Source organism: Lepisma saccharinum, chromosome 16 (genome assembly GCF_977018435.1).
Source record: "Lepisma saccharinum chromosome 16, izLepSacc3.1, whole genome shotgun sequence".
Taxonomy (NCBI): Eukaryota; Metazoa; Arthropoda; class Insecta; order Zygentoma; family Lepismatidae; genus Lepisma; species Lepisma saccharinum.
This window is the reverse complement of record NC_139244.1, coordinates 55,964,068-55,991,555: the sequence shown is the minus strand read 5'-3', so window position 1 is coordinate 55,991,555 and position 27,488 is coordinate 55,964,068. Positions and strand designations below refer to the sequence as shown.

Below are 27,488 nucleotides of genomic sequence, written 5' to 3'. Positions count from 1 at the left end.
GAGAATCTAGACACCCTCTACAGAAGAGGATAGATGAACACCAACAACACGCAGGGAAAGGTGAAATACGTGGGTTGGAAGTTTAATAGTGGCAACTATTTACTCTCAAATAATACAAATGAGATACCTCTGAAACTTTTATAGCCCTTCGATGTAGTCACCAGCATTGTGTACAACCGTTGCCAGCGATGTAGAAGTCGTAGTATTTCTGTAGCAGTACCTGTTCTGTTGAAGGTTTGAATGGAGCCTGAAGAATCTCTGCAACAGTTTGGAAGCTTCATCTTAGGGATCAAATCAAAGTTACAGGGACTGGTAGAGCAGAGCATCTGCCAGCCCCATCAAGCTAACAAATCAGTTGTGCTACATGCGCCCGAGCATTGTCCTGCAAAATAACAGGAGGATTCAGCAGAAAGTGTCCCCTCTTCTTTCGCAAAGCAGGTCACAGGCCATGTTCCAAAAAAGAACAGTAATACAGCACACTAACAGTCTTTCCTAGAGGTACGGCAAGAATCACCAGAATTTTCGCATTAGTGGGGTTCTAACTACACAGCTTTAGACCACCAACTCCAATGATACTCTATTCCTCTCGTCACTGCGCATACACCTAGTGTTGGAAGGAAGAGTCTTTACTGGGAGGTAGCCTAGGTACGAAACTAGCATGTGGTATAAGTGAGAAGCACCGGTTCCATTTCATGGTGTATCAACAGTGTTGCCACTATTAAATTTACAAGCCACGTAGATAGGTCGAAAATAGCCGACCATGCATGGAATGAATCGCACACATTTCATTGGAACAACATAACACTACTACCCAAACAACTAAACTGGAAACTAAGTAAAATCAAAGGAGCAGTCTTCATAGCAATAAGTCATCCCAGTATTGAATTCAAACTATGGTCCCTTCTCTTCAAAAATCAGAAATACAGCGAGAACAAAAGGTTGTACACAAAAAATCAAATTAATTAATCCAAAATTCAAACAAAAACATGCATTATTAAAGAAAATCATAAAACAAAACTACTGTGCTACAGTATAAACGAAAATAATGGAACATGCAGTGGACCTTACCGTAATAATTGCCATATTTTGTGCCTGATCCTATAGTGCAAACAAAAAAAATCCTCTTACAATAGTAATTAAGCTACCAGTAAATATAATACAAGTTTAAGTAATTACACTGCATTAACAAACAAAATCACTTACACATGTAACAACGTTACTTCATTCTCTATACTACACAGAATGTAGTGTCCACTATCTGCAACAAGTGTTATGGTGTCAATGGAGAAGTTTTAGTTGATGATGGCGCGATATATTTAATATGATTACTGAAGAAATGCAAGTAATATGTATCTTCTTCACTTCTTATGTACACATGTTATCAATGACTGATCAATGAGCAAAATACACTTAAAGCATATGTAATCCCTGCTTCTACACTTGATGCCAAGTGTCTAGTTCATTAATAGAAGAATAAGATATGATGGTTAATAGAAGGAACATCACATGTAGTTATGTACTTTAGTTTAACTATTTATTACTTCGACTACTGCTTACACTTGTAGGCAGTTAATTTCTCATGTTGGATAAAGATCTCAAATGTCAGGGATGATTCAATCCTACACATTCTGACACCAACTATGGTGAGGGTTATTATTTGTTATTAATGTGAATCTCTTGTTATCAGACTATATAACTATATAATTTATCATTGTTAATCTGGTTAGAAGAGTTTGTGCTTACGCATATTGATTTAATGTTGGCAAATAAGCCTTCAGACATTTGTTTGTTAATAAAATATTTGGAAATAATTGTTTGCATTTTCTGAATAAAATACGTACATGACCCTATGATTCCAATTTAAATTTTCTCACTGTCTCTAGGTGTCTGGTAAGCTTCAGTATATCTTTTAATCTAGGTACCCTAGATATTCTGGTAACTTTTACACAGATATAAAAAAGAAGAGGTTATAACAAAGACCTGGATCTTTATGTAGCCAAGACATGCAGAAAATATGTACATACATATGTAAAATAACTCAATGAAATATGTAAAAAAAAATGAATGTATAAAAATATACAATGTTATGCTAGTGCACAAAATTAAAGCAACATGTGATAAAGTTGAGAATACATGCAGACGTGTGTCTCAGTGGACATTAGACTATTGTCCACTTGCAATGTATTTGGTACGGTCAATAAATAACCGGATTAATGTCGTGAAAAAGCGAAATAAAGTGACAGAGCGATGAAACTTATGGGATATGTAGGCCAGGCTGGGGTATGCCACATGTCTGGGAGACGAGTTCCAGACCACCTCACTAGGAGGCAGCACTGGCAGGTGGAGGGATTTTCTGCGAACATATAAAAATAGCGCAAAATCTGCTACAATATTCTCAGCTGCGCCAGTCACTATTCGCATCCATAATGTGTGCAACAGTGACCACTTAGTTAACCAAAATCTCCAGAGATGGCAGCACCAAGCAAGGTACAAAGCCCAGTCACATACACCACCTGGTGGATGACATAATATGCTTCACATGACGCATCGCAGCAAGTTGTACTCCAGAATTGCGAGAGACTCGACAGTTGATTTTGGTGACCAGTACAAGTAGGAGCTGAAGATACATGTTGTGTGGATGGCCAGTAGTATGCTGTAGTTGAATCAAAAAGGACTTCAACATCGGTGAAGAATATGGAACGTCGATAAAAGGATGTTTTCTGGGACTAGTGGAGTGATTGGTGAAGAAATCACGAGACCATTGATGTTGGAACGAACTTCTAGTTGAAGCGGACACAAGAGTTACGAAAGGGAAGACGTAACTTCTACATGGAATGGATGATGCATCTGTTCTATTCATTTTTGGTACAAAAAAGAGGAATTGTGGAGTCGTGAAGCAAACGCCAAGTAAAATGCCGTATTCTCAGGTATGACAAGTGAACTTAATTGATAACTGAATTTGACGCTTGTGCCATTTTACAAGTTCCCCCACCAATTTGATCGTCAGTGATAACACTAAATGTGCACATATTTGACAGTGAATCTATACGACGGTTTAAACACTGCAGTAGATGCGATTAAGCATAGTTCCACGTAAAATTGCCAATGTCATGTGATGTGTAACTATACGTTGTTTACTTGCAAAATAAAGTGATACAGAAGTGTTCAATGTGTAAAATTATGGTAATTGTGGCATTTCCACAATTGTGATTAGCATATGATTAGGTGGCAAAATGAACATGTTTAAGAATTAATTGTAATTTGCATGTGGACGTGAGTTTGTGTAAGCCTTTCTATGACACCTTTTTGACCCTCAACCTAAATGAAAAATTCTTAACACCCTTTTAGTTACCTGTAGAGCATCTAAAAAGAATGCTTGTAATTGTGTTAAAAAGAACGCTTGTAATTGTGTATGCTATTTGAATATATACTTGCGCAATGAGTAACAATAATAAGCATAATTGAGTTAATGTAGCCATATCGATTCTGAGTTGTTTGTAAGTTGATTTCGCTGGACGAAATTCGTATTTAATTATGAAGCCAAATTTTGAATGACGTAGTTTAATTGAGAAATCATCAATGTAATTTTAACACTAATTGTGTTATATTTAAAGTTGTTATTGTTATTAATATTATGATGCAACATGTTAATGTTACAAGAAATTGCTTTTAAGCACATATCAATGAATCTTGTTGTGTCAAGGACACGCCTACCAGTTTTGAAATGCAAGTATTAATCAATCTTGTAATTGTTGAGAAATGACTTGTCAATGTGAAACTACTAATTAATTAATAAAACATTGTCATTATTGTTGCCACTTAAATTTGAAGAATCGTTATTAACCTCATTATTGCAACCAACAAAAAAAGGTACAATCTAGTCAATATATATATATTTGGTGTTGGCAAAGTAGAGTAGCAGTAGACAAGTTGTGATATGCATCGTTGAACGGTGCGAAGATATTTTGAAATATGTCTTGCTTTTCAGGATTGTTGCCATATATTCCTGTATGATCATTGAAGATGTAATTGTTCATTTACGATTTATTACTAAAGTCTTGGGCCCAGATCTGAAGTTCTTGAAGAACTTTGAGGCATCGCGTAACAACGTGACATTAACCTCCACCAAAGCAATTTGTACGTTCTGCTGTTTACTTAAATTAACATCCCGGCATCTTTATTTTTGATTAGCTTCTTAAACGTAACTTGTAGCAAGCAGAACGTTACACAGGAAAGGGAGGTTGTGTAATTTGTCTTCAAGGTACCAGTCAGTCATTCAGTGAGGTGAGGTGAGTTCACAGTGCCAGGTGTCACGAAGGAAGCTCAGCGATCCGTGATACAGTTTTTGACAGTGATACTGTCGCTTCCTTCAGCAGGGTGAGAAAATGAACGTTGCTCTGTACTCTGACATCTTGCGAAATGAGGTGAGATCTGCAACCAGGCGCAAGTGGCATGTTTTCTTGTCACAAGATGTCATCCTACTGCAAGACAATGCACGTCCCCAAGTTGCTGGACACACTATGACCATGATCGCACAAAAGGGTTGGGAATGCTTAGATCATCCCCCTACAGCCCTGACCTATCCCCGTGTGACTTTCATGTGTTTAGCCCACCGAAAGACACCCTACGTGGAATCCCCTTTGCCTCAGACGCACAACTGCAGGAGGCGGTCTTCCATTGGTGCTCACAGCAGCCACGGGACTTCTGGGACAGGGGTATCAAAAATCTGGTGAAGCGGTGGGATGCCTGCCTCAACAACGCAGGGGAGTATGCCAACCAGTATCAAAAGGTAAGTCCATAGAAGATTCATTCCGGTTATTTATTGACTGTACCAAATAACAAAACATGACATAAGCCAACCACATATTAGTGACATATAAGTTACAGAAACTAAAGCAATAGTTTTAGGCATCACATAACATTTACATCATTACCACAACAGACACCACTCTTCTTAATAGTGTGTGCAATGGCTTCTGACAGGAATGACCAAACTCTGTTGGGACACGCAGCACGTATGAGTCCCACACAATGCTTGCACAACTTTCGATGAATGAATAATGTTCAAACAGGCAAAACGAGCAATATACACTTAAAGCCCAGTAGTAGATGTATAACAGTCATTGTTGTGGTAGTGGGTCCTTAAATATGGATCATGAAGTGAAAGACCCAGTGAAATTGAAACTTTAGTTAACATAGTCATCTCCTCTATGTTAAAATGTAGTTTAGTCTATATCACATTGATATATGATAATGAAATAGATGATTGTGGGTTGAAACTTCCAAGATCGATATTTTACATGTATGTATCTTTGATCATTGTCACAGTACAATGATATTCCATTGTACACACTCAAGTGTAGCATGCTCGAGGGAGGGAGACTTGAACGAGTATGAGCAAGAGAAAGAAGTCCCATGCAGTACTCCACTGCATATCTACTGGAGAGTGGTTGATGGGTACTGGCTTGAGGCAACACAAAACAAACATGCTCGATTCAGGTAGCAGAAAGGGCAGTTTTTGCATGTAATACCCTCACCTTTGAGAAAGTCATCAAGCAGCTGTGTTCTACAAGACCAACCATTACCATCCATTCCATAAGGACTACAGCACCTCGGAACAAATGAATATAAGTGGTTAGCACATCTCGCTATGATACTAGAGGTTCCGGGTCCGAATAGTGGCCTGGGCATGCATATTTGTGAGTGTCCATTCATCAATTTCATCAATTTCATCATATCATTACATCTTCGCATATTAGCCAAAAGTGGCACAAAAAGCGAAGTAAAATAAAACAAATCAATCAATCAAATGAATATAAGGTATTGAAACTAGTCTCAGCATATGATGGCAGTTAAACTTTGTTGGTTGCCCTGAGCAATTCCATGCAGAGGTGTTTTCTGAGTCAGCAATATGCCTACCCAAACACAAATAAACACAGCCCAGCTGACGTGCTGATGGCACAACTCCAGGTGGTTCCTATTATGAGTTCATGTTAGTGGGACATGTACTGTAGGTCTCCTGGAAAACAGACCTCTTTGGTCAATCTTTTAGTATACTGTCATCCTGGATACGAAAGTTTCTGTAGATGCTGCAAGGCCCAATGCCAACTATCGTTTTGCAACTAGAACCATATAATGGTCCTCTCCATACATCGCTCAAGGGCAGCGATTCTCAAAAGTGTGCTCCGCAGTGCCCTGGGGCTTCTCACGGACTCCACGACCTTTTCCGTGAAAAATACTTGTCACACTTTAATACTTGCAACTAGTTTCAAGCATCCCGAGTCCCTGCTGCAACTTAGCAGGCAAAAGAAAGTGATATATATATATATATATATATATATATATATATATATATATATATATATATATATATATATAAATCAAATAAGGTAAAAGGAAACACTCACCGGACAGTAGGAAAATTCAAAATTTTCGCTAATTTATAGCATCATCAGTGTGAGAAGAAACAGAAGACGGAACCGGAAGTTGGGGTCCTGCAGAGTTGCCAGGTCCCCATTGAAGAAGAAGCGGTGCGTAGAACGAAAAAAACACTGTTTCGTCACCAGGCTCGTCGTAAACTGTGAGTGTGTAGGATGAGTTGGGAGGGAGGGCGGGAGGGTGGGTGAGGGTTGGGCATTACTGGGTGGCCTTGTTCAGGCCAGGTGGAGTGGTTGCACTCATGGCCGATATATAGGCCCTCTCCCATCTTTTGCGAACAGAGGTGTTGGCTGGTTGGGGTAGGAGGTGGATGATCGCTACCCGGAAGCAGTCGTTGAAACTGATGTTGTGGTGGTTGGTGTGGACGGCGACAGTGAAGTCCAGGTTGTGGGTGGAGGAGCGGTGGTTATTGATGCGGAGGTTGAGGGCCGTTGATGTTTCCCCCAGGTAAAAATCACCACAGATGTTGCAGGTGAGGATGTAGATAAGGTTAGAGGCATGGCAGGTCCCTTTGGGATGGAGGGTAAATTTGCCAGTGGCCGTGTGCACCTGGAGGGTGTGAGAAGTGATGAGGATGGGACAGGTCTTGCACCTGGGTCGGTTGCATTTATGGGCAGGGGGGTGTTGGATGTGTGGTGAAGGAGTGTTGTGGACCAGGATGTTTTGGAGGTTAGGGGGGCGTTTGAAAACCACCCTGGGTTTGTCCGGAAATATGTTTTTGGTTTCGGGATCACTATGGAGGATTGGGAGAAGAGAGTGCAGTGTGTGCCTGATTTTGTTGAGGTGGGGATGATATTGGGTGATGAGTGCAGGTGGGTTGGTGGCAGCAGGTTTCTTGGTGGTAGTGGTATGTGAGGCAGCTCGTGATATTTGCTTGGTGACCAGGATGGAGGGATATCCACGGTTAACCAGGGCCTGGTGTAGGCGGAGGTTATAATTCTGGCGGGAGGTGGGTGAAGTGTTCAGGCGCTGTCCCCTGAGGGCCAGAGAGAATGGAATGGCTTTTTTGGTGTGGAACGGGTGGGAGCTGGAGAAGTGTAGGTATTGCATGTGGTTGGTGGGTTTTATGTGGATGGAGGTAGTCAGGTGTCCTCCCTCGATGTGCACGTCCACATCCAGGAAGGTGATCTGGTTGGGGGAGTGTGTCCAGGTGAATTTTAGGGAACGGAAGTGGTTAAGTTGGTCCAGGAAGGCTGACAAGGATGGTTCTCCATGTGTCCAGAGCATGAAGATGTCGTCGTTGAATTTTCCTACTGTCCGGTGAGTGTTTCCTTTTACCTTATTTGATTTTTACTTAGCCCTTTTGGCCCTCCTTACTTTTATCCATTATATATATATATATATATATATATATATATATAGTGAGAGGTTGCCACGGTTTTTTTTAAGTGCAATGATACCTCTTTTGAAGTAAAAAATTGCTACCATGCGGCGTTTCCCTGCCACTGTTCTTTGATGGTCAATTGTTGGAATTTAAAGCACATGATTGCACCATGACATTTACTCCAGTTTCTCACCATCTCTTCAGTTCATTTGGTTAGTTGATTCAGGGAAAGTGTCAAATCATTAAGTCCGCACAATTGTAGTGGTGTTGGAAGATTTGCCATGGATCAGTGACTAACAACTGAAACTCCAACCAAAAAAAGCTCCTTCCACAGAAGACGGGAAAACTCAAAACTGCACAGTAGAATAATGTACGAGCAGTAGCAGCTTCTGCCTATTCGCACATTCACACCCAAATAAATCTGTAATGCAAATTATTATTATACTTATTTATTGGACTCTATCTCCTTCGAAACATCAAGTGTTCCCACGTCGCTTCACCAAGAGAGATGGTGGAGAAGCCTGCGTTCAGTGATATCAACCTGTGTAAACAAGGCCGCTATCGGGGCAGGAACACAATGGTAGTTTCGCTCGCTATGACGCTGTTGCAGCAGTCGCGTAGAGGATGCTGATTGGATGTTTTGGCTTGAGCGCCATGTGAGGGGAGGTTGCATCATTTAGAAAGGCTGTGACTGCAGCAATCTGTGTGCGAGCAAATGTAGTGTTGCAAACCCATTCCATTGGAGATCATGTGATGGAGTCGATGCAACCCATAAATCATTGCAAATTGAGGGATTTTTTTTTTATGAAAGGGAAATTTCGATGGTATATTGTCCCGAGCATAACAGAGGAAGAAAAGGAGGAGGGGCAACTGAAACCAAAATGGGTGTTTTAAGCATGCCTTTGCTTCATGTATCTTGGTCAAAATAAACAGCCTCTGTGGCACTGTAGCCGAATTATCAACCTGTGGGGAGGGAGCGTGCATCAAATAGTCAGCTGTTTTGCATTGTGTGGCTGTTACTGCATTACAAAATTATTTTACACTGTCAAAAGTTTGTTCCTGTTTCAGTGCAAAGTGTTTGATTTCATGATGAATAGGGAAACTGTACATAGCGAAAGCAGACTTAACGTGTTTGAATTTTTGGAGGGAAGTTAGCTACAAAGCCTGTAGCAACTGCAGTAATATATGGATACGGCAGAAGGGAAGGAAAATTCTGAAGTATGATTACAAAGCAGGGCAGTGTGAACTTAGTGAGTACTGTTATTTGCTTGAGATAGATTACAACTGATAGGTATTAACTTTGTTATTCCTCAGTTTCTTAGTCTGTGGTTACATATGACAATACTCCATACGCATCGGAGAAATTAAGTACTAATTAATTTACATATTATTACGAATTGATCAATAACTATAGTAATATATTCAATAGAAACACTTTTATTATTATATTTCTGAGACACTTGGCTTGGACTGTCTCCCGAATTTACATATTTCTAAATACGTGCCTAGTGATGTGCCTAGTGTTATTTTATACTGGAATGATACAAGTATCGGTATCGGCAAATGGTGGTATCGGCTCACCTCTACATAATATATCTAACAAAAAGTAAAAATTAATATATCATGACCAAAAGAATAGAAAGACATTGTGTTTATTGTAGAAATATCGGCCATATCCATTGACTTACTCATTAATTATATAAGCTTATTTTAAAACAAGGTTTTACAATATGAATCCATGACAGATAAAATACATGCTCTGGTTAAGTTATAAAACTTCTATTGGTAAAATTATATTAGGAAAATCACATATAACTTACCATTAGGAATGAAAGTTAAAGCCAGTCCACATAGAACTTCTAGACTTCCTACAACTCTTCTGTACCATTTTGATGGAATTTTAAAATTTAGTGTCTGTGAAAGTGGGAAAACTTTGGAGTATTTCACATATTCTTTTCTCTGAAAGTTAAAGAAAAAAGCAATCAGATTACAAAGACAATGTATCAAGCAACAAGGGAATTCCACTACAGCCATTGTAGGTTACAAAAAGCAAAACAAAGCCTCAGGTAATGACTTCTAGTCAAAGGCAAATTTATACCACTCAAGGAACAAACATACTAGGGTTATTTTTTAAGTAAGGTCCGTCTTGCAATAAAAACGAAGTAAGTAAGTATTTTTTTTAAAAAAAAAAAACACTTTATTTTCTGAATTTACATACACTTCTCTATTTTTCTACATAATTTCCTTGCGGGTTTAAACATTTATCGTAACGAACTATGAGTTTTTGGATACCCTCCTCATAGAACCCTGCCACTTGTGATGATAGCCAGTTACTCACGGTCGTTTTCACTTCTTCATCAGTGTCTTAACGCTTACTGCCAGGAAGGTCTTCAGATGTCGGAAGAGGTGGTAGTCGCTAGGTGCAAGGTCTAGACTGTATGGCAGATGATCGAATACCTCCCAGCCAAAAGATTCGATCAGATCTTGAGTGTGAACCACAGCATGTGGCCTTACATTGTCATGGATCAGTACGACACCGGCTGATAGCATTCCATGCCGTTTGTTCTGGATTGCTCGATGAAGTTTTATTAGGGTCTCACAGTAAGAAGCGGAGTTAACTGTTGTTCCTTGCGGCAAAAAGTCCACTAACAAAACACCCTACCTGTCCCAAAACACAGTTGCCATGATCTTGCGCTTTGAAAGTGTCTGTCTTGCTTTCACTTTGACCGGTGATGATATGTGTCGCCACTCCATACATTGTTGTTTTGACTCAGGAGTCACGTGGGACACCTATGTCTCATCTCCTGTGACGATATGACTCAAAAACTCATCACCTTCCTCGTTGTAGAGGGTCAAAAATGTTTAAGCACTTGCCAATCTTTTATTTTTTGTGTTCCTCACTCAGCAGTTTAGGAAACCATCGACAGCACTATTTCTTGAACTGTAAGTTCTCAGACACAATTTTAAACAAAACTGACCTTGAAATTTGTGGGAATTCTGATGACAACTTGGAAATTGTGAATATCCTGACCACGTGAATGTGGGTGTCAACTGCCTGCACCAACTCATCAGTGATTACAGATGACCGACCAGCGCACGATTCATCCTTGAACAATCTCACCCATTTTCGCACTTTACTGTCACTCATTGCATTGTCTCCGTAAACTTCACATATCTGGCGATGAATATCCGCAGGTTTCATGTTTCTTGCTGTTAAGAATCAGATGACTGACCATATTTCACAGTTGGCGGGGCGCTCGATTTTCTTAAACATTTTAACGAAGCATACAGACTGACGCCGTGAATGCAAATGGCGTCGGATGCTGCTCAACGAATGTCGGGAGCCTGCGTGTGTACTCATTTCCACAAGCACGTGCAATTTCAAACAGTATTCACAAACAGACCTTGCGCCTAGCGACTACTAACTGGCTATCATCACAGGCAGCAGAGTTCTATGAGGAGGGTATCCAAAAACTCATAGTTCGTTACGGTAAATGTTTAAGCCGGCAAGGAAATTATGTAGAAAAATAGAGAAGTGTATGTAAATTCAGAAAATAAATGTTATTTGAAAAACATTTACTTACTTCGTTTTTATTGCAAAACGGACCTTACTTAAAAAATAACCCACATGTATAATTTAGCACTGTCAGTTTTCTATTCAGGTTGGAAGTGAAGTTCAAAAAAATGGTAACATTAGAAATATATTGTGACCAGACAAAAAAGTTTTACATGCTTTACTGTTTTTGGTTCCCATGTACCTGAATGGTTAGTGCTCTCGCCTTTGATGCGAGCAGTCTCAGGTTCGATTCCCGGTGGGAGTGTCCAAAATTTCGGGGTTGACCTAGCATCATGAGGACAACTGGGAAGCTACATGAAACGAAGTAGAAGGCTCCGATCTCGAAAGCCAGAAAACAGCGGCAATTGGACTCAATGCGCTGACCATGTGTCACCCAATGGGAAAAAGCTGTACTGGCAGGTCTTGGCCCTTATAGGGCTGTTGATCATGAAATTTTAGTTTTAGCTATTACAGTTTCTCTCCTCTTGCTTTGTCAATGCACATGTGTTCATATTTCAAAGTAGGGCTGGGCTGGGCCCAAGTTCTGATTCTTTAATTAAATTTCATCATGGTACACAGACATTCTTTTCATGGGTAAATTTTTATTATGTCTATTAACACATACTTCGGAGTTTTAATGACTATTTACTGCATGTTTGCTTGAGAAATCTTTTTCACTTCTATGTACTCCGATATGATTCTTCTCTTGCAATCAACCATTTGTTTACTGTCATCTTGGTTACAAACTGCTGCAACTTTCTATACGGTGTACATTTCTAGAAGCTATTATGGGCGGGGCAATGCAGAGCGTGTCCTTGGCGACCAGCCTGTGGAAGAAGTGGAACGTTGTACAGTTAGGAGATTGTGGCACACAAGTTAAACACCATGTTCTATATTTTTCTTGCACGCAAAAAGTTTTCATAAAACTCACCACATTAAGGTTTATCGTAAGATAGGGAAAGACAATTTGAACCTGACAGTCCAAGTCCCATAAATTTCCATGCCATACAGCAGGAGTTGTAGTTTCTTGAAGAAAAGCGGGAAACAGCATGTCTCAACACACACACACACACAACCCATTCATTTTCTTTCCGTCTGTTTTTTCGTTGCCACCATGTTGACGCCGCTGAGTTGTGTATTGGGAAAGCTATGGGGATATTTTCAGCTGAATATACACAATGACCCTTCATTGTCGTGGGCGTTCACGAACGTTGCAAGTCTGAGTTAGTCTGAGTTCAGAGTTTTCATAGTAAGGGCGGTGTAAATTATTTTACTCGTATGTCACAAAAAACAGTTGCGAGAGGATTCAATACAGCCCTTATTGATTGATTGATTTGATTAATTTTACTTCACTTTTCTGTCACTTCTGGCTAATCGTGAAGATGAAATTGATGAAGGGACACTTACAAACACCCATGCCTGGGCCAGGATTCGAACCTGGAACCCCTGGCATCATAGCACACTGTGCAATGCAGCCTTATGTTCGATTGTTGTGCAATAGTGTGTGTTCCATGAGTGTTATTTAATTTCGCTCTCGAAACTTACCACCAATAGTACAGGCACCAATAAGTTCACAAGACAGAGATTTAATTTTTAAAATGTATTCTTACTTGAAGGAATTGGCGTCAGAAGAAGTGTGTGATGAAACAGTGTTTTATCAGAGAAGAGAACTTAATGGCTAAAGTGTGTGGTTTAGGAGTGCATACGGTGTTGTGTATTATAAAACAGTAGAATCTCTACCACAGAAATCAGTGAACCTGTATCCAAATCTCCTGGGGAACATGCTAGAAAACAGAAACGAGTGAGACGATGATGACCTTGCAGAACCTCGACAATAAATACCTTGAAACTTCTTTCAGGTATGAGTTTCTATTATATGCTGCAGTGTGTAGAAATATTCACTATATTATTTCACTGTACTCAAATATAATGTGCATGCACTATATATAAAAAATCTGAATATTGGACGCAGCGAATTTTCTGAGTTTACCTTCCACTTTTGTTAGTTTGGCAACAGCACTGGCTGCATATTGGTTGAACTCATGTTCCTTCTAAAAGCGTGCCCCGTATAGGTCATATGAATGTGGCTAGAAGGGTCAAATTTGGGGTTCTTAGTATTCAAATAACATCTCTAAATATTTTCGTCATTAGGTCAGACGGGCAAAGTCTAGGGCTCTTAGCATTACAATAATTTCCCTAATGCTCTCAACACCTCATCATGTTGGTGCTGGTGTCAAGCACAACACCCCTTCAAGCCTCGTGTTGGCAGTAGGCAATGGGATGCTTCGTAGATGGGAAGTTGGGATATTTGAATAAGGTACTATTTGCATCTTCTTTTCGCCAGTAAATTGGACTTTTCAGAACTGCAAACAGTGCAAATTACATTAAGAAATATTCCATTTTACTTTCACAGTCATTTTCACTATTCTGCGATACTTTCTCTTCCTTCTCTGAACGAAAAATGCTTTGTCGATGGTAAGCGCAGATGCTTGTGTAAGGTACTTTTTACGTCTTTTTTTTTGCCGATAAATTGCACTTTTTGGAACAGAGGTAATTAATTTCAACAAAGTACAAATGTATTGTAACAATAGTTTCTAAAATTTTGCAATTCTGGAAGTAAAAAAAAAATTGAACATTTGGAACCATTACCTAGAGCTGGGATGCTAGCTAGGTAGAAAAATGGCACACGATGTCAGAGACCCAGATTCGAGTCCAGAACAAGCTTCCATTTCTCGTAGTTCTGGATGGCATCGAAAATATTGACAGCAAACTTCATTCTAATCTTCAGGGATGACCCAATCTCACTAGTCAAAGGCAAGTTGCAAAATTTAATGCTTTTCTATATGCTCCATAAAGTATTCCTGGCTTGTACATGCAGATCGGACCTGCTCCAAGTACAAAGTGTCAGAAAGTTTGCTGCACGTTTGATTACATGGTGTGATCACACTACTTGATTTACCCTGAACGAAATAGTAACATTCGAAAGATATCTTTTACATGAAGGCCTCGCATGCCAGAAGTACAACATTGACTACGTCAATGAAAGAAAGTGTTCAGCAGCATGGAGCAGATATTGTTACATCATGAGCAATTGCCTCCAGAAACCATAGTGAGGCTGTGAGACTAACAAGATGTGATTTCAATATAACGTTAATGCATTCAACCAATGACAAATCAGGGGAACGGCTCATACCAACAGGAAGTTAAATACAACAAAACATCACAGTAGATCTCATAGTTGCACTCATGCAGCCACCACTGAAATAATCGTGGATGCATTCACCGCTAGCCCACAGAAATTGATACGTTAGTAAGCACAAGCATAGGCATGGCCGGAAATTTTTGCAAGGAAGGTTTGGCCAATGATAAAACTTATTAATATTCTTTTTTATAATAGTAGTTTAGTACTAGATCAAACAGATGAGTGAATATCCAGCACAAATGTTATTTCAATTTATTTATTTTTACAATTCATACAGTTAGTGTACTGAAATTCAGCCATTGCATTTTCTTAACTTTTGTATACCTGATTCAAGAAAAGGCTGCAAAAGTTAGGGGAAAATTTTACTCATAAGATTATGTTGTGTGACCTAAAACTATATTTTTTGGAACTTTGAAAACAGTGGAGCAATTTAGCTTTTTTGGATTAAATGGCAGAATATGGAAATACAACCAGGTTCCTGTATTTTTATTCAATATTTCCAATCTAATGCAGTTTTTACTTTTATTATCCTGTTCGAATAATAACTAACTGAAGTTTAATTTTCTTATCACCATTAAAAATAACAATGTTTCTGCTTTTTGTAAATTGAAATGAACAATACCAATTTCTAGGGGCCCATTCAACCCACACACACCCTCCCGGTGCCCATGTCCACATGAATGAAACGTGAAACGGTAAATGCCACTATTCCGTTCCTTGTAAATCAAACGATGTCAATACACCATATGAGCAAACATGTAGCCACCTTTCTGATTCACCCTGTAGATAAAACCTCTCAAGGCCAAATTCCTATGCAGTTTAATCAAGTGCTACTAGAGAAACTGGAGTGCTGCTGCAGGAGTACAAAGATGAGACAAAAGGCTGAGAGCAGCATTGCCAATTGTAGTCCTGACCAAACACGTAATATAATTTCATACACACATATGGTCTACACCGTGGATTGTGTGAAGCATATGGTCCGAGCATGGTGTGCGTTCACACCCAAAAAAGGCAAAAAAGTTCAAGCAAACTCCATCTGCAGAAAAGGTCATGACAACTGTTTTCTGGGACCGATAAGGTGTGCTTTGGTGGATTTCATGGACCTGGGCAAAACAACCACATTGCAGGCGCACTGTGAAACACTATCAAAACAAAACGAGCCATACAAAACAATGATGAGAGATGCTGCGCTCAGGAACTATTATTATCCATGACAACACTAGACCACACACACTGATGCCCTAACTCTCTAGATGATTGGATGGGAACTTTTTGATCACTCCTCGAACAGTCCGGACCTTCACTTAATGACTATCACATTTTCCTGCACCTCAATGATCTGATGAAATTGATATATTGAAAATGGTAGTGTTGGATTGGCTGTACTCCCAGCAGGTGCACTATGCAGAAGGTATAAAAAACATTGTTCTACGGTACCAAAAGTGCTTGGAAAATAATGGTTACTATGTTGAAAAATGAAGTGGATATGTACGTGTTTGTAATACAGTCTCGCTACAGGTTTTTCTTTCTTGTTTGATGCCTTTCTTTTAAAATGCATCTCGTATTCAGGGGTCAATCCATGGTAATGGTCATGGTGACAGCGTGTGCATATATTAAGAGGCTAAATGAACATTCCCTGTTCATCACTGAAATGGTGGATTCAGAACAGTGATATGAGAGGCAATGAAATGAATTTACCCACGCCAGGAATCCCATTTGCTTATCCTCAGATCAGGAACCGAAAATTGCTCGATGCATCAACAAGATGCAGGGGTTAGGGTTTGGACTTACTAGTCAGCAGGTTCACATCCTTGCCTACAATTTTGCGGAACAAGCTGACCGTAAGCACACTTCTTCAGCCAAGAACAGTAAGAGGCAAGTAGGTGGTGGTGGATGGAATTTAAAAGTCAGTACTGCAGAACTGCATATTAACAAGATGTCAAATGCAAGGGTGCAAATTGCATTCCGTGCAATTTTAGCACTACCCTTTTCACAGGAAATGCCAACTGTAGGACACTGATTAATTTGGTTCATTTTACTTTGCTTTTCTGCCATTTTTGGCTAATCACGAAGATGAGGATGAGTGGTAACATGATGAAATTGGTAAAAGGACACTCACAAAGAGCACCCATGTTAAGACTGTAATTCGAACCCGGGGCCCCTAGCATCATAGGATGCTGTGTTAACCACTCTGTCAGCCTCTCATGTCAAAGTAAATTTTGATGTCATAAAATATGAAACAAATGTTAATATCAAACTATTATATGTTTCAGGAGAATTAAAAACCTTTACTATTGACAACACCATGCAGAAGAATACCTATTATTTGTTTCACAAAGCTTTCAGACCGAAGCGACATGATAAGCTCCACAGGTATCACTTATTACTTGGCCTTGGCCATTTTTTCACTGGCGTTCATTGTGTTGCCTCTGTCGTGTTCGTGCATGCATGTTGAATGCTTGCTAATAGACTAAAAAGGCCCTTGTCACTCCAATGTGAACCTCTCTGTTGCATGTCACTTCTGTCTGAATGCTCTCTAATACATAACATCTGCTACCTCATGGGACGTTAAGATTTGATTTAGTCTGCAGAGTGCAGAGAACAAATTGTGAGTACTGTTGTTGGAAAATGCCGGCTCTTTGATTGGATGTTCTTTTATAAATATGAATGGACCTTTGAGAAGCACAAATTAATGATGTTGCCTTGTAGTAATCAAAGGATAGCAGGTTCAATCCACAGTGGATACACAGTGGCTTAGATCCCATTTCAAACTGTAGGTCTGGTAATAATTACCCAATAAATAATTTTCTTTCTGAAAAAAAAAAAAACCTCATTTTCTTAAATGGACTCTTTTGCCATTTCCTGTCACTCTTACTTGCTTCTACCTCAGTTTTAAGGCCACAATGCACTAGGCCAGTGTTTCTTAACAGCCACTGGATGACAACTAATTTAAATGTAATTTTATATTTGTCAGACTCAATTGAACTATTACTCCTTATGATTATTCCATAATTTATTTTTAATATTTAATATTAATTAAGGGTGCATATTAATTAATTAACTTTATTAACGAGTAAAATTGTTGGTACCAGGGCATCAAATTTTAAGAAATTAATTTACTTGGCTGTGATCTTCCAAAGGTTGAAAACTACTAGGCAGTCAAAACAAAACACAACTTGCTCCGTGACCAGGACTGGGGCCATTTGGCCAAATTATACATGATATACTGAAAAGCCAGAATACAAATATATTTTGCTGAATACAAATGTAAAGAGATTTGATACTAGATTTTCAAAAGATGTGCATGTTTGTATGTCAAATTCAAAAGTTGATAAACACATCATACAAATAGATTCTATTTATAAGAAATATTCAAAACTAAGCTGAAGTGGACAGGTGAAGTTTGAAGCAACTTTTCACATATATAGACCCAAATGTGCATGCAGAATATAGTTCCGCTGAGACAGGTTCTATTTAGACATAACCAGTGACGTGCACTGAGGAGTAGCTAGTCTAGCAGAGATAGATCAATCAATCTCAATTCTCTAATTATTTTCAAATCACAATATTTATTATCTTGAAGCCTCAGTTCATATGCAACACTTCTTTCCATGCGCTTCTCATCCCTCGATGTGATCAGCTGGAAAGGCTGGATACCCTAGCTGGCTCTTCTTCCACCTTACCAGTTCCAGGTATAGACAACCGCCCGAAGCGAAAGGGAAGATTTCTGCCTGTACCTCCCTTGCCACCTCGCCCCCCGCTCCCATGGTTAAAAGCCCGTGGTTTCAGGTCCCCCAGTCTATCTCCTATAGGACAGATAGGGGATAGGTTTCCCTTCAATTCCTTTGTAAATCCTCTAAAGAACTCAGGGGAACATTTTCTGCAGTACTTATGTTCTCTGTATTTACACAACCTTTTCAACGTTGTACAATATGTATGTATAATATGGGATGTAGGTTTATTTGTATATAAATGGGAACGTACGTGTATTATGTGCAGACAAAAATGTTATGGTTTCTTTTCTTTTTTTCAAATATGGAATATATAATGATAAAATAACAAATATTTGCTAACACTCTCTCTCGCTCTCGTTTTAGTAGTGTTTTATTTAAATATACTAATAATTTGGCCTCCATTAAAAAAAATGGGTAAGCTAAACAGTCATAAATACGGATGCATTAATTTGGGCAAGAAAACGTGCGTTCTAATTGTTGTTGTTGGTTTGATTTATTTTACTTTACCTTTCTGCCACATTTGGTTATCGCGAAAATGAGGATGAGTGATGATATAATGAAATTGATGAAGGGACCTCACAAAGAAAAATTCAGGCCGGGATTCGAACCCGTGACGAGCACGCATTCTTGTTCCTATGTGTTGTACTCTGCAGTGAATAATGAAATAATTTGGAATGTAAAATGTATCCCAGAACTAAGAAATCCAAATGAATATTGTTGAAGAAACTACAAAAAAGTGTGTCTTGTTACCTGTTCATCCCTTCTAATATATTTAATTTTTGCCACCTTCCAGCGATAAGTAGCTAATGAACTTATGGAAGTCACGAGGAACAATCACAAACAGAGAACTCTGGACTCCTGATTTCACAGTGCCCTGCAGATGTATTGGGAGGAATTATTTGTATTTTCTTTTTCCTTTCTTTAGCGTTGCTTTCCATCACTTTACCTAACTTCTGCCATGACGATGAACTTTGATTAAATTAAACGGATGAAAAGTGGTTACAAAGGAACACTCATGCACATGCGAGGGATCGAGCCTGGATCCTTCAGTAACGAGATCGTGAGATGAAGAAATGAGGGAAATCAACCAATGCAAAATTTTTGGAAAAACGTTAATCATATGCAAATATGGTGTTTCAAAAATCCAATTGAAATTTACGTACCACTGAGTAAATACGCAGTTTGCTTTACCGATACCCAAGTATCCGAATAGTTAGAGCTTTCCACTCATCTTTTTTGGTTGCCGACCTCCGTGGGGGAGTGCAAGTTGCCCCTGATCGGTACAAGGTGGACGCACATAGTGGTTTGGATCCCACTTTAAACTGTGGGTCCAGTCAGTCCCGATTAGCTTTTATGTACATAAAGTGGACTTAAACACCAAATCAACCAACCGCAGGGTAGTGGTTATCACTGCACGCTATGACACCAGGAGTTCCGGGTTCGAACCCCGACCTTGGCATGGGTGTTTTTTTGTGTTTGTCTCTTCATTAATTGTAGCTATTACCATCTTCGCGATTAACCAAATGTGACTGCGACGCTAAGTAGCATAAATCAAATCATTGATTGATTGTTTCATTTGGTTTGTTTTACTTCGCTTTTCTTACACTTTTGGCTAATCGTCAAAGATGATATGATAAAATTGATGAAGGGACAAACACAAATAACACCCATGCCCAGGTTGGGGTTCGAACCCGGGATCTCTGGCTTAATAGTCAAATCAACGTGTTTTGGATTTTCAAAAGTGGGTGGGATTAACACGTGCTTCTTTTCAGTAGTCCTTCATCATTTTTCAATCCTTTCCTTTCTTTGACGTTCTATTTTTAGGAATACTGGGCCCTGAAGGGGGAGGGGGATTATGACCCACACCAACCTCCCTTGGGCACGCCACTGATTGCTACCCCAAGTGTCGACATCACCGCACGTCACTGGACATAACTGTATACTTGCTACAAGCCAGTTATCTAATTTGTAATATATAGACAAAATAATACATACATTAGCAGGTATGGACTTGATCGGTTGCCATCACTGAGCAGACAAACTTGGAACTGCAGATTTGCCAGTTGGGCAGTCAGGTTGTGCACAAGGAACACGAAGCTCAAGAGCCAGTTGAGGGGAACTGGAACATGTTGCTGAGCACGTGGAAACAGTGTTGCACACTCCACCATTTTAAACATATGTTTATAGTAATTCATTGCTATTTAATCGTGCTTTACAGTGCTGAATCGAGGTCTCCTGTTCAGCGCGAGATTTTTCCTAAGTGTTATTTTGGGCATCATCAGAAGGGAAAAGCTCTTCAAAGTCAACCGAGTTTTTCAAATGTATATTCCTCCTTACGGCAACAAGACCAAAATAAAACAAGGTGTGAGGTGATGAAAATAACTCCAGTGCTGACAGATGTCAGCAAATATTCCACTTAAGCAATGAAGAGTGGTGTTTTTTCTTTCTTTCTTTTTAAAGTGTAATATTAAAACATCAGGCAAGAAGAGGTCCCTGCCATTGAAGAATGGTGGTGTTTAATGATTTATCCACGCAACTGATTCAGAAGAAAGTGCAGGAGGTTTATCATCGCCGCAATGAACCTTCAACTGTCGGCCAAGTGAGAGTGAATTGCCGTCAATGTGTGCATGAACTGTCTCAGTTTGGGTCTAGGAGGAAATGGTTGTTTTTTTTGGCTACACAATGATCTCCGTGGTATTACAAGATATCGCCGTGAGAAGAAACATGTTTATTATTTGAATGAGACGTGCGTCAACGTGGGGAGTACACTGTATAAAGTGGGAGGTTACCACTTTGCAACACCACTGTCAGGCTTTCATTCAATGGCTGAGCACTTGGTTGAAGCAACCGAAGGAGGAGGGGGACAGGCTTATTGTTTCATACATTGCCAGCAATGAAAGCTTTGTTGAAGATGCATGTTCACTGTTCCATGAAAAGAAAGGGGAGGGTGATTACCACCAAGAAATATACATCCTAAGATTTGAATCCTGGTTCAGTGAAGTGATTCACGAACTGAAACCAACAGAGTAACTGCATTGTAAATATCATGAATAACAAATCACGATTCTTTTTTGTGTGTCTGAGAGAGATAAACTTGAAGTGCTTGTGTCTTATAGTAATGGATTTATTGGGAACAATGCAACCAAGTTTTTCATAAATTTATTTATTTCTAAACCAAAAACAATAAGCACCATTAAATTCAAGAGGAGCCTGTCATCTGCTTTTACATTTTTTCTTGCATAGTCGCCACATACACAAACATTACCTCATGTATCGAAGATATTTTGTGATTTATATTAAGCAATGTCACATTTATTATGTAATTTAGGCACAGAAAGTCTTTTAAAAATTGTATGGTTCAGGAGACAAAAACAAGCAAAAATACATTCCATTTGACATGAATGAACGGGCTTTGATGTGATGTGTGGTTGGCAATACTGCAGATTTTCCCATTGTCTGTGATATGGAACAGCTTAGCGGCTGAAGCAAGACTGGCGTGGTTCTCATGCAGCTTAATACATAAACCTGCTGCAAACTTCGGGTCGGGTACCCTATTCTACACCCTCAAATTTTCATTTTTTTTTCTTTCATTGTGAAGATTATGTGATCCTAATAAAAAAAAACTGGAGTGCGGAAAGAAGTATTTACGACTGTACAGCCGTTTAAAGTTGAGATTTTGTCGTTTGAAATTGTTGAGTCAAAATTTCCCACCGATTCCAGGCTCCGCCCCTGGGGTAATTGACTTACCGCCCCCTACCGCTACCATGGCCACGCCTTTATCTATAGTGTCCCTTTTAAAGGCATGTTAGAAATTGGCCTGAGTCACCTGCCCCCAACACTATTTCTCACTGCTTTCCGCATTGACACATGAAGATACCAAAAATGAAGGCTAAAATTAAACCTAAGAAGGTAACTTACCTCTTTTTTACCAAGGCCAGGCACTGAATTGCGGGTCGAAGTTCAATTTGTAAGTCCAAAAATGAAGTAACTCCTACGTTGAAAGTCCTTGTTGTCCTTTTCCACAGAATACCACCCTCCACTCTCTTCCCATCATAAAAATAAGACGTCGCAAATTATACCCATCCCACAAGTCATTTAGAAAAAACAACCCTCCCCTTTATGGCCTGCAGTTGCCAAAAAGAAATAATTATTTCCAATTTCTGAAGTCGCTTAAATGAAATCCAATGTCTGAAATGTCTAATCCGCCAATATATCACACAAATAACATATTGCAATCGCAAATGTTCCCATTGCACAAGTCAAACATAAGAAGAAAAAGAAAAAATCAGACTTGCGCCTGTGACATGAATCCATCATTCGCCACCATAGAAGTTCTGAAAAACCTTTTTGACGTTACGCAAGGAATTTTAATTTCATAAAAAACGTAAGTTTCGTAGCACGTAGATCTAAAAAATTAACTTCCATGCTATTTGCAAACAATGTTTGTTATGAGGAACTAAATATTTTCACGAAAATATTTGAAATGTGCCTGAAATCGAGGGTGTAAAATAGGGCACCGGAGCCCAAACTTCACCTGTAGCAAGGCTTACTCTAGTTATGTGGATATGTATATCATAATAATAACCACTGGCCCAATAGCACTTGGGGGCCAAGGCTACTTACTGACTGCTGGCCTCACTCCCACATGTCTCAGCACAGGTAGGCGATCATCCAACCAATTACAGGGTGGCATGTGGTCAGCACAACAAACTCTCAGTCCTTATTATAGGTTTCCGTAACTGGGTTACGCTCAGGGACATCGTTAGGGGGGGGGGCACATGGGGGCACCGGCCCCGGCAAACGTCCACGTGGCCCCGGGAAACTATTCTGTATTTGCTGGAAATTTTACTTTGATGACAATATTACAAAATAATTCTTCAGTAACTTTTGCTTGCAGTTTGAAACACTTCTTCAATTTTTAGTAGCAAGAACCCAAGCAAGGCATTTCTTTCCTATTTCCCTCTTTCTTGCTTGTTGAACACAAACAGATGTATTGGGAGGGGATACAGTTAATGGTTTTGTGGTCCGCCCCGGTCAGGGAAGTCTGAGACCTATTGAAAATGCACTTTTCCTCCCTGCTGCACACCAGACCCAGGATCCCCCCAAAACCCGCACTTTCTCTTCATCTGGCCCTGCACTGGCACCATGGGCGCCGAAAGGAAGAGACAAACAGGAGGATTTAGCTACGGGTGGCTAGAACTTTCTGGGTTAATTATTTTATGGTTCAGAAAAGATATCCCCATGCGTTTCAAATTCCAAGAACAGAATTCTATTGCTTGTCCCTTTTTCGGCGCGGGAATGAATGACATAGCGGTTCTTCTCACATGCACTCAACCCTCCTGCTAATTACCTGCCCTGCAAAGGAGGGAAAGGCCACTTGCTGAAAATTCGGAGAAACATCGAAGCGGTCGGTTCATCTGTTGATTTGGTGGACAGTTGATATCTGTCAGATGGTTTGATGTAGGATTTGTGGTCCGAGTGGTGTAAACTTCTGTAAACGCTAGAAGATAGCATCACGAAGTGTTTGTGATCTCGTTTTCCTACATCGCGAGTAAAATGTCGAATGAGAAGCTGCCAGATTGTCTTCCTCTGGAGACAATGGATCAGGATCGACTGATCGACCAAATATCCAACATATTGGCATTCTAAAAGAGAGTCTGACTAACACACAAGATCCTGGGTTCGACTCCCAGGGTGGTTGATCTCATGTATAATGAAGGATAAACCACGTTTCAATTAAGGAAGGAAACTAGGTATGTAGCAATTGTTTTTACAGCCGTCTGCAGGCTCTATGAGCATTATGTTACAAAATTTGTATATCTTTCTGACTTTCTGTGATTTTTCTTCATTTAGCCTCCACCTGCAAATGCGGAAGCTGCTGCTGCTTAGGTGGCTAGGTTGGCTAGACATACAAATATAATTAACCCCTAGTAATACAGCGAATAGGGGCCTCCCCGATGGCGCAGTGGTAGCGTCGTCGCCTAGTAATCAGTTGGTCCCAGGTTCGATACCCGGTGGATGTACAAATGGTTCGGATCCCACTTTAAACTACAGGTCCAGTCCCGATTAGCCTTACTGTGCATAAAATGGACTGAGAACAACACATCAATCAACACAGCGAATAATACTTATATAATATAATCATGAGTTATGGAGAAGCAAATTACTTATCAAGCATTTTCTGTTTCTATTTGTTGTGCTGTGGTTAACAATGTGCACTACGATGCCAGGGGTCCTGGGTTCGAATCCCGGACTGGACGTGTGTTCTTTATGATGGTCCTCTCATCAATTTCACATCATCTTCATCTTCACGATTAGCTAGAAAGTGTCAGAAAAGCGAAGTAAAATAAACCAAATCAATAATTTATATATTTCTATATTACGCCGCTTTTCTACCTCTTGGGTTAAATGCGACGATGAGGATGAATGATTAGCCGAAGGAATGGTGATGGGACAGACATGATACAACCATACCTGTCTAATGTCCAAACCTTGGACCTCTGGTTTCGTAGCGTGTTATACTGAGTGGAATTCTTAGGAAGAAAAACTGTAAAAGTAGGGTGAAAAGAAGCAAAGTTGTATGATGCATAAAAAGCCATGTTTAGTTCTTCTAAAACCTTCCAATTATCGAGTTCGTGTTTTAAGTCCACTGTATGCACAGTAAGGCTAATCGGGGATGCGAACCACTATGTGCATCCACCGGGTATCGATCCGAGGACCGCCTGATTGCAAGGCGATGATGTCACCACTGCGTCATCGAGGAGGCCGAGGAAAAATTACAATTAGTCAGTAAAATTAATATTGAGGGACAAGGACTGCGAAGAGTTCTTTCATTCGGTTGCGCGTGGTCATCACATCGAGACCCATAGTTTTGAGAGCAGAATTTGCTTCCATATCGCTTTCAAGTACTTCCCAAATTGTCCTCACGATGTTGGAACAGCACAGAAATTTTAGAACTAATACAAGCAGGCACATACCCAGAGATGGGGCTCGGGGGCTGCAGTCCTTTCCCGAAATCCTACAAATATCTGATTTTAATAATGTGTAGTAGTAATTAAATTTACTTCATGAACAGGATTAAACATCTTGTATATGGTTAGTTGCAATATACCAAGAAATTCATCCTCAGTGCCCCCAACCTTTTCGTCTTTAGATGATGGTTGCCGATAAGGGATAAGCCCCTTCCGAAATCAAATTCTGGCTACCGGCCTGACCACCAGCGATCGGACCTTGAACCTTTCGATTGATTTATTAATTGAACTGGTGTTTTAAGTCTACTTTATGCACAGTAAGGCCTACAGTTTAAAGTGAGATCTGAAAAACTATGTGCCTCCATCGGGAATCGAATCCGGGCAGGTTGTTGAACCTACCGAACGAAAGACGAGAGCGTAATTATTTGAGCATGTGGGAACTTTGTTTTATCCAGTGGCATCTTATATTCAGTTTTCCACACATAAATAAGATTAATTTTAAGAAATTAGACGTGTGCATATAATTTGTTATCGTCATCATTTCCCAAGTGAACAATCAGAAGCCATAGAAGACTCGGGCCCGCCCTTGAACTAAGAGGTACCGGATTCGATTCCGGTATGAACTGTATACATGAGATGCCTAGCTTGAACTCATTACGCACACATTTCATATTTGCACTGTTGCCAATACTTATAAACCTGGTTCCAGCACTTTATATCTAAAACCACTGAAAGGGGTTTTATCTACTTCTCAATTTTCTTCCTGCAAATTTACAAATCTAAAGACTAATAACATTGTTCTTGGTGTATCAGCCATTAAGCTAATGAGTTCATTCTGCATTTAGTTTCCCGAATAATGGCTGTGGATTTTGCGAGAGTATATCCGTAGACTGTTTGGGTCCAGAAGAAAATGATGTTCCTTTCCAATTTATTGATTGATTGAGTTGGTGTTATAAGTCCACTTTATACACAGTACGGCTAATCGGGATTCTACAGTGTAAAGTTGGATCCGAACCACATGAGCATCTACCGGGTATCGAACCCAGAACCCCTTGATTACAAAGCGACGATGCTACCATGCGCCACCGAGGAGGCCCTTGCTCCTTTTCTATATATATATATATATATATATATATATATACACACACACACACACACACACACATACATATATAATGTATGTATACAGTATAGGCCTATATGGTGTATAAATAGTTTGTTAATTTATAATAGTTTGATAGAAAAAATCTTATGTTTGGGCCCCCCCAAACTGATCAACCTAGCTACGTCCCTGGTTACGCTACTAATTTGTAGCTGCCCAATTTCCTCACAATGGTGGGTGGCCACCGGTCCCATACACAGGCTGAAATCTCAGGAGAAAAGTTGTTACGTTTCCCAACATGAGACTTGAACCTGTGCGCGTCCAGTAGCCCGAGCCCAAAGCCTGACACCTTAGACCGCATGGGTACAGTGCAGAACGGATATGTATATATTTAATAGGCCTATTGAAATATGAATATATCAGTTGGAAAAAACTGCCCATTCAAAAAGTTGGGTAACAGTTCAGATTGTTCTATGATTTCTCCTAGCACAAAGACTAATTATCGTAGAATTTTGGAAATCATTGTCACACGAAATTTGAACCTTCCTTAAAGTAATGAGCACTGTTTGGACTCAAAAAAAGTTATTTATCTTGGGGGGAAAAAAAACAATTTGAAAATTACCTTATGGACTTCTCATGGACTAGATATTATCCGTCAAGAAGCGACAGTAAATATAGTAGAAGCGTGGAATGAATGTAGAAGTAAATCGGAACCTTAGTAGAATGCATTTAGGGACTTTATTTTAATGCTAAGGGAACCAAACCTAATCTGCTTAACCTAACCACGAAAGCATATATTGAACAAAACCGTAAGTTAACAGATGTACATCGAAATCAAACCATGTAAAAATTGCGGTAACACTTTACTGTAAGGGTGACGGATTTCTTACTTTTAACAGGAGAAAGTACTCACGCAAATCATTTTCTGTAGCATTGTGGAAGTTCGTGAATGTAGTTTTGATCCATTTTAATGCAAATGCATGTTGTTTTCTGCGAAAATCTGTGTCCGACATGTTGTTTCTGCTGCCGCCATTTGCTTTCTGCATGAGAGCACAATGTTCCGTGTGTTAGATGACATAAACCCCGTAGTCAGTGTTTCAAACTCGCCGTATTTTCACTATAACATGACGTGTCGAGTATTTTTAATTTTTTTTTTTAACT

General features: G+C 39.7%; 1 protein-coding gene across 3 annotated transcripts in view; it reads right to left on the bottom strand.

The window, feature by feature from the left end:
• Positions 1-27,488, bottom strand: part of LOC146000491 (putative acetylcholine receptor chaperone) — a 53,933-nt gene that overhangs the window by 22,767 nt on the left and 3,678 nt on the right. For 2 of the 3 annotated variants that reach the window (XM_083138211.1, XM_083138213.1), the window contains exons 2-3: positions 9,583-9,721; positions 1,069-1,098 (exon numbers count right to left, since the gene is read on the bottom strand). In XM_083138211.1, coding sequence (XP_082994337.1) covers positions 1,069-1,098; positions 9,583-9,721 — 169 coding nt within the window. The remainder of the gene's footprint in view (positions 1-1,068; positions 1,099-9,582; positions 9,722-27,488) is intronic. The other variant, XM_083138212.1, reaches the window with a different exon arrangement.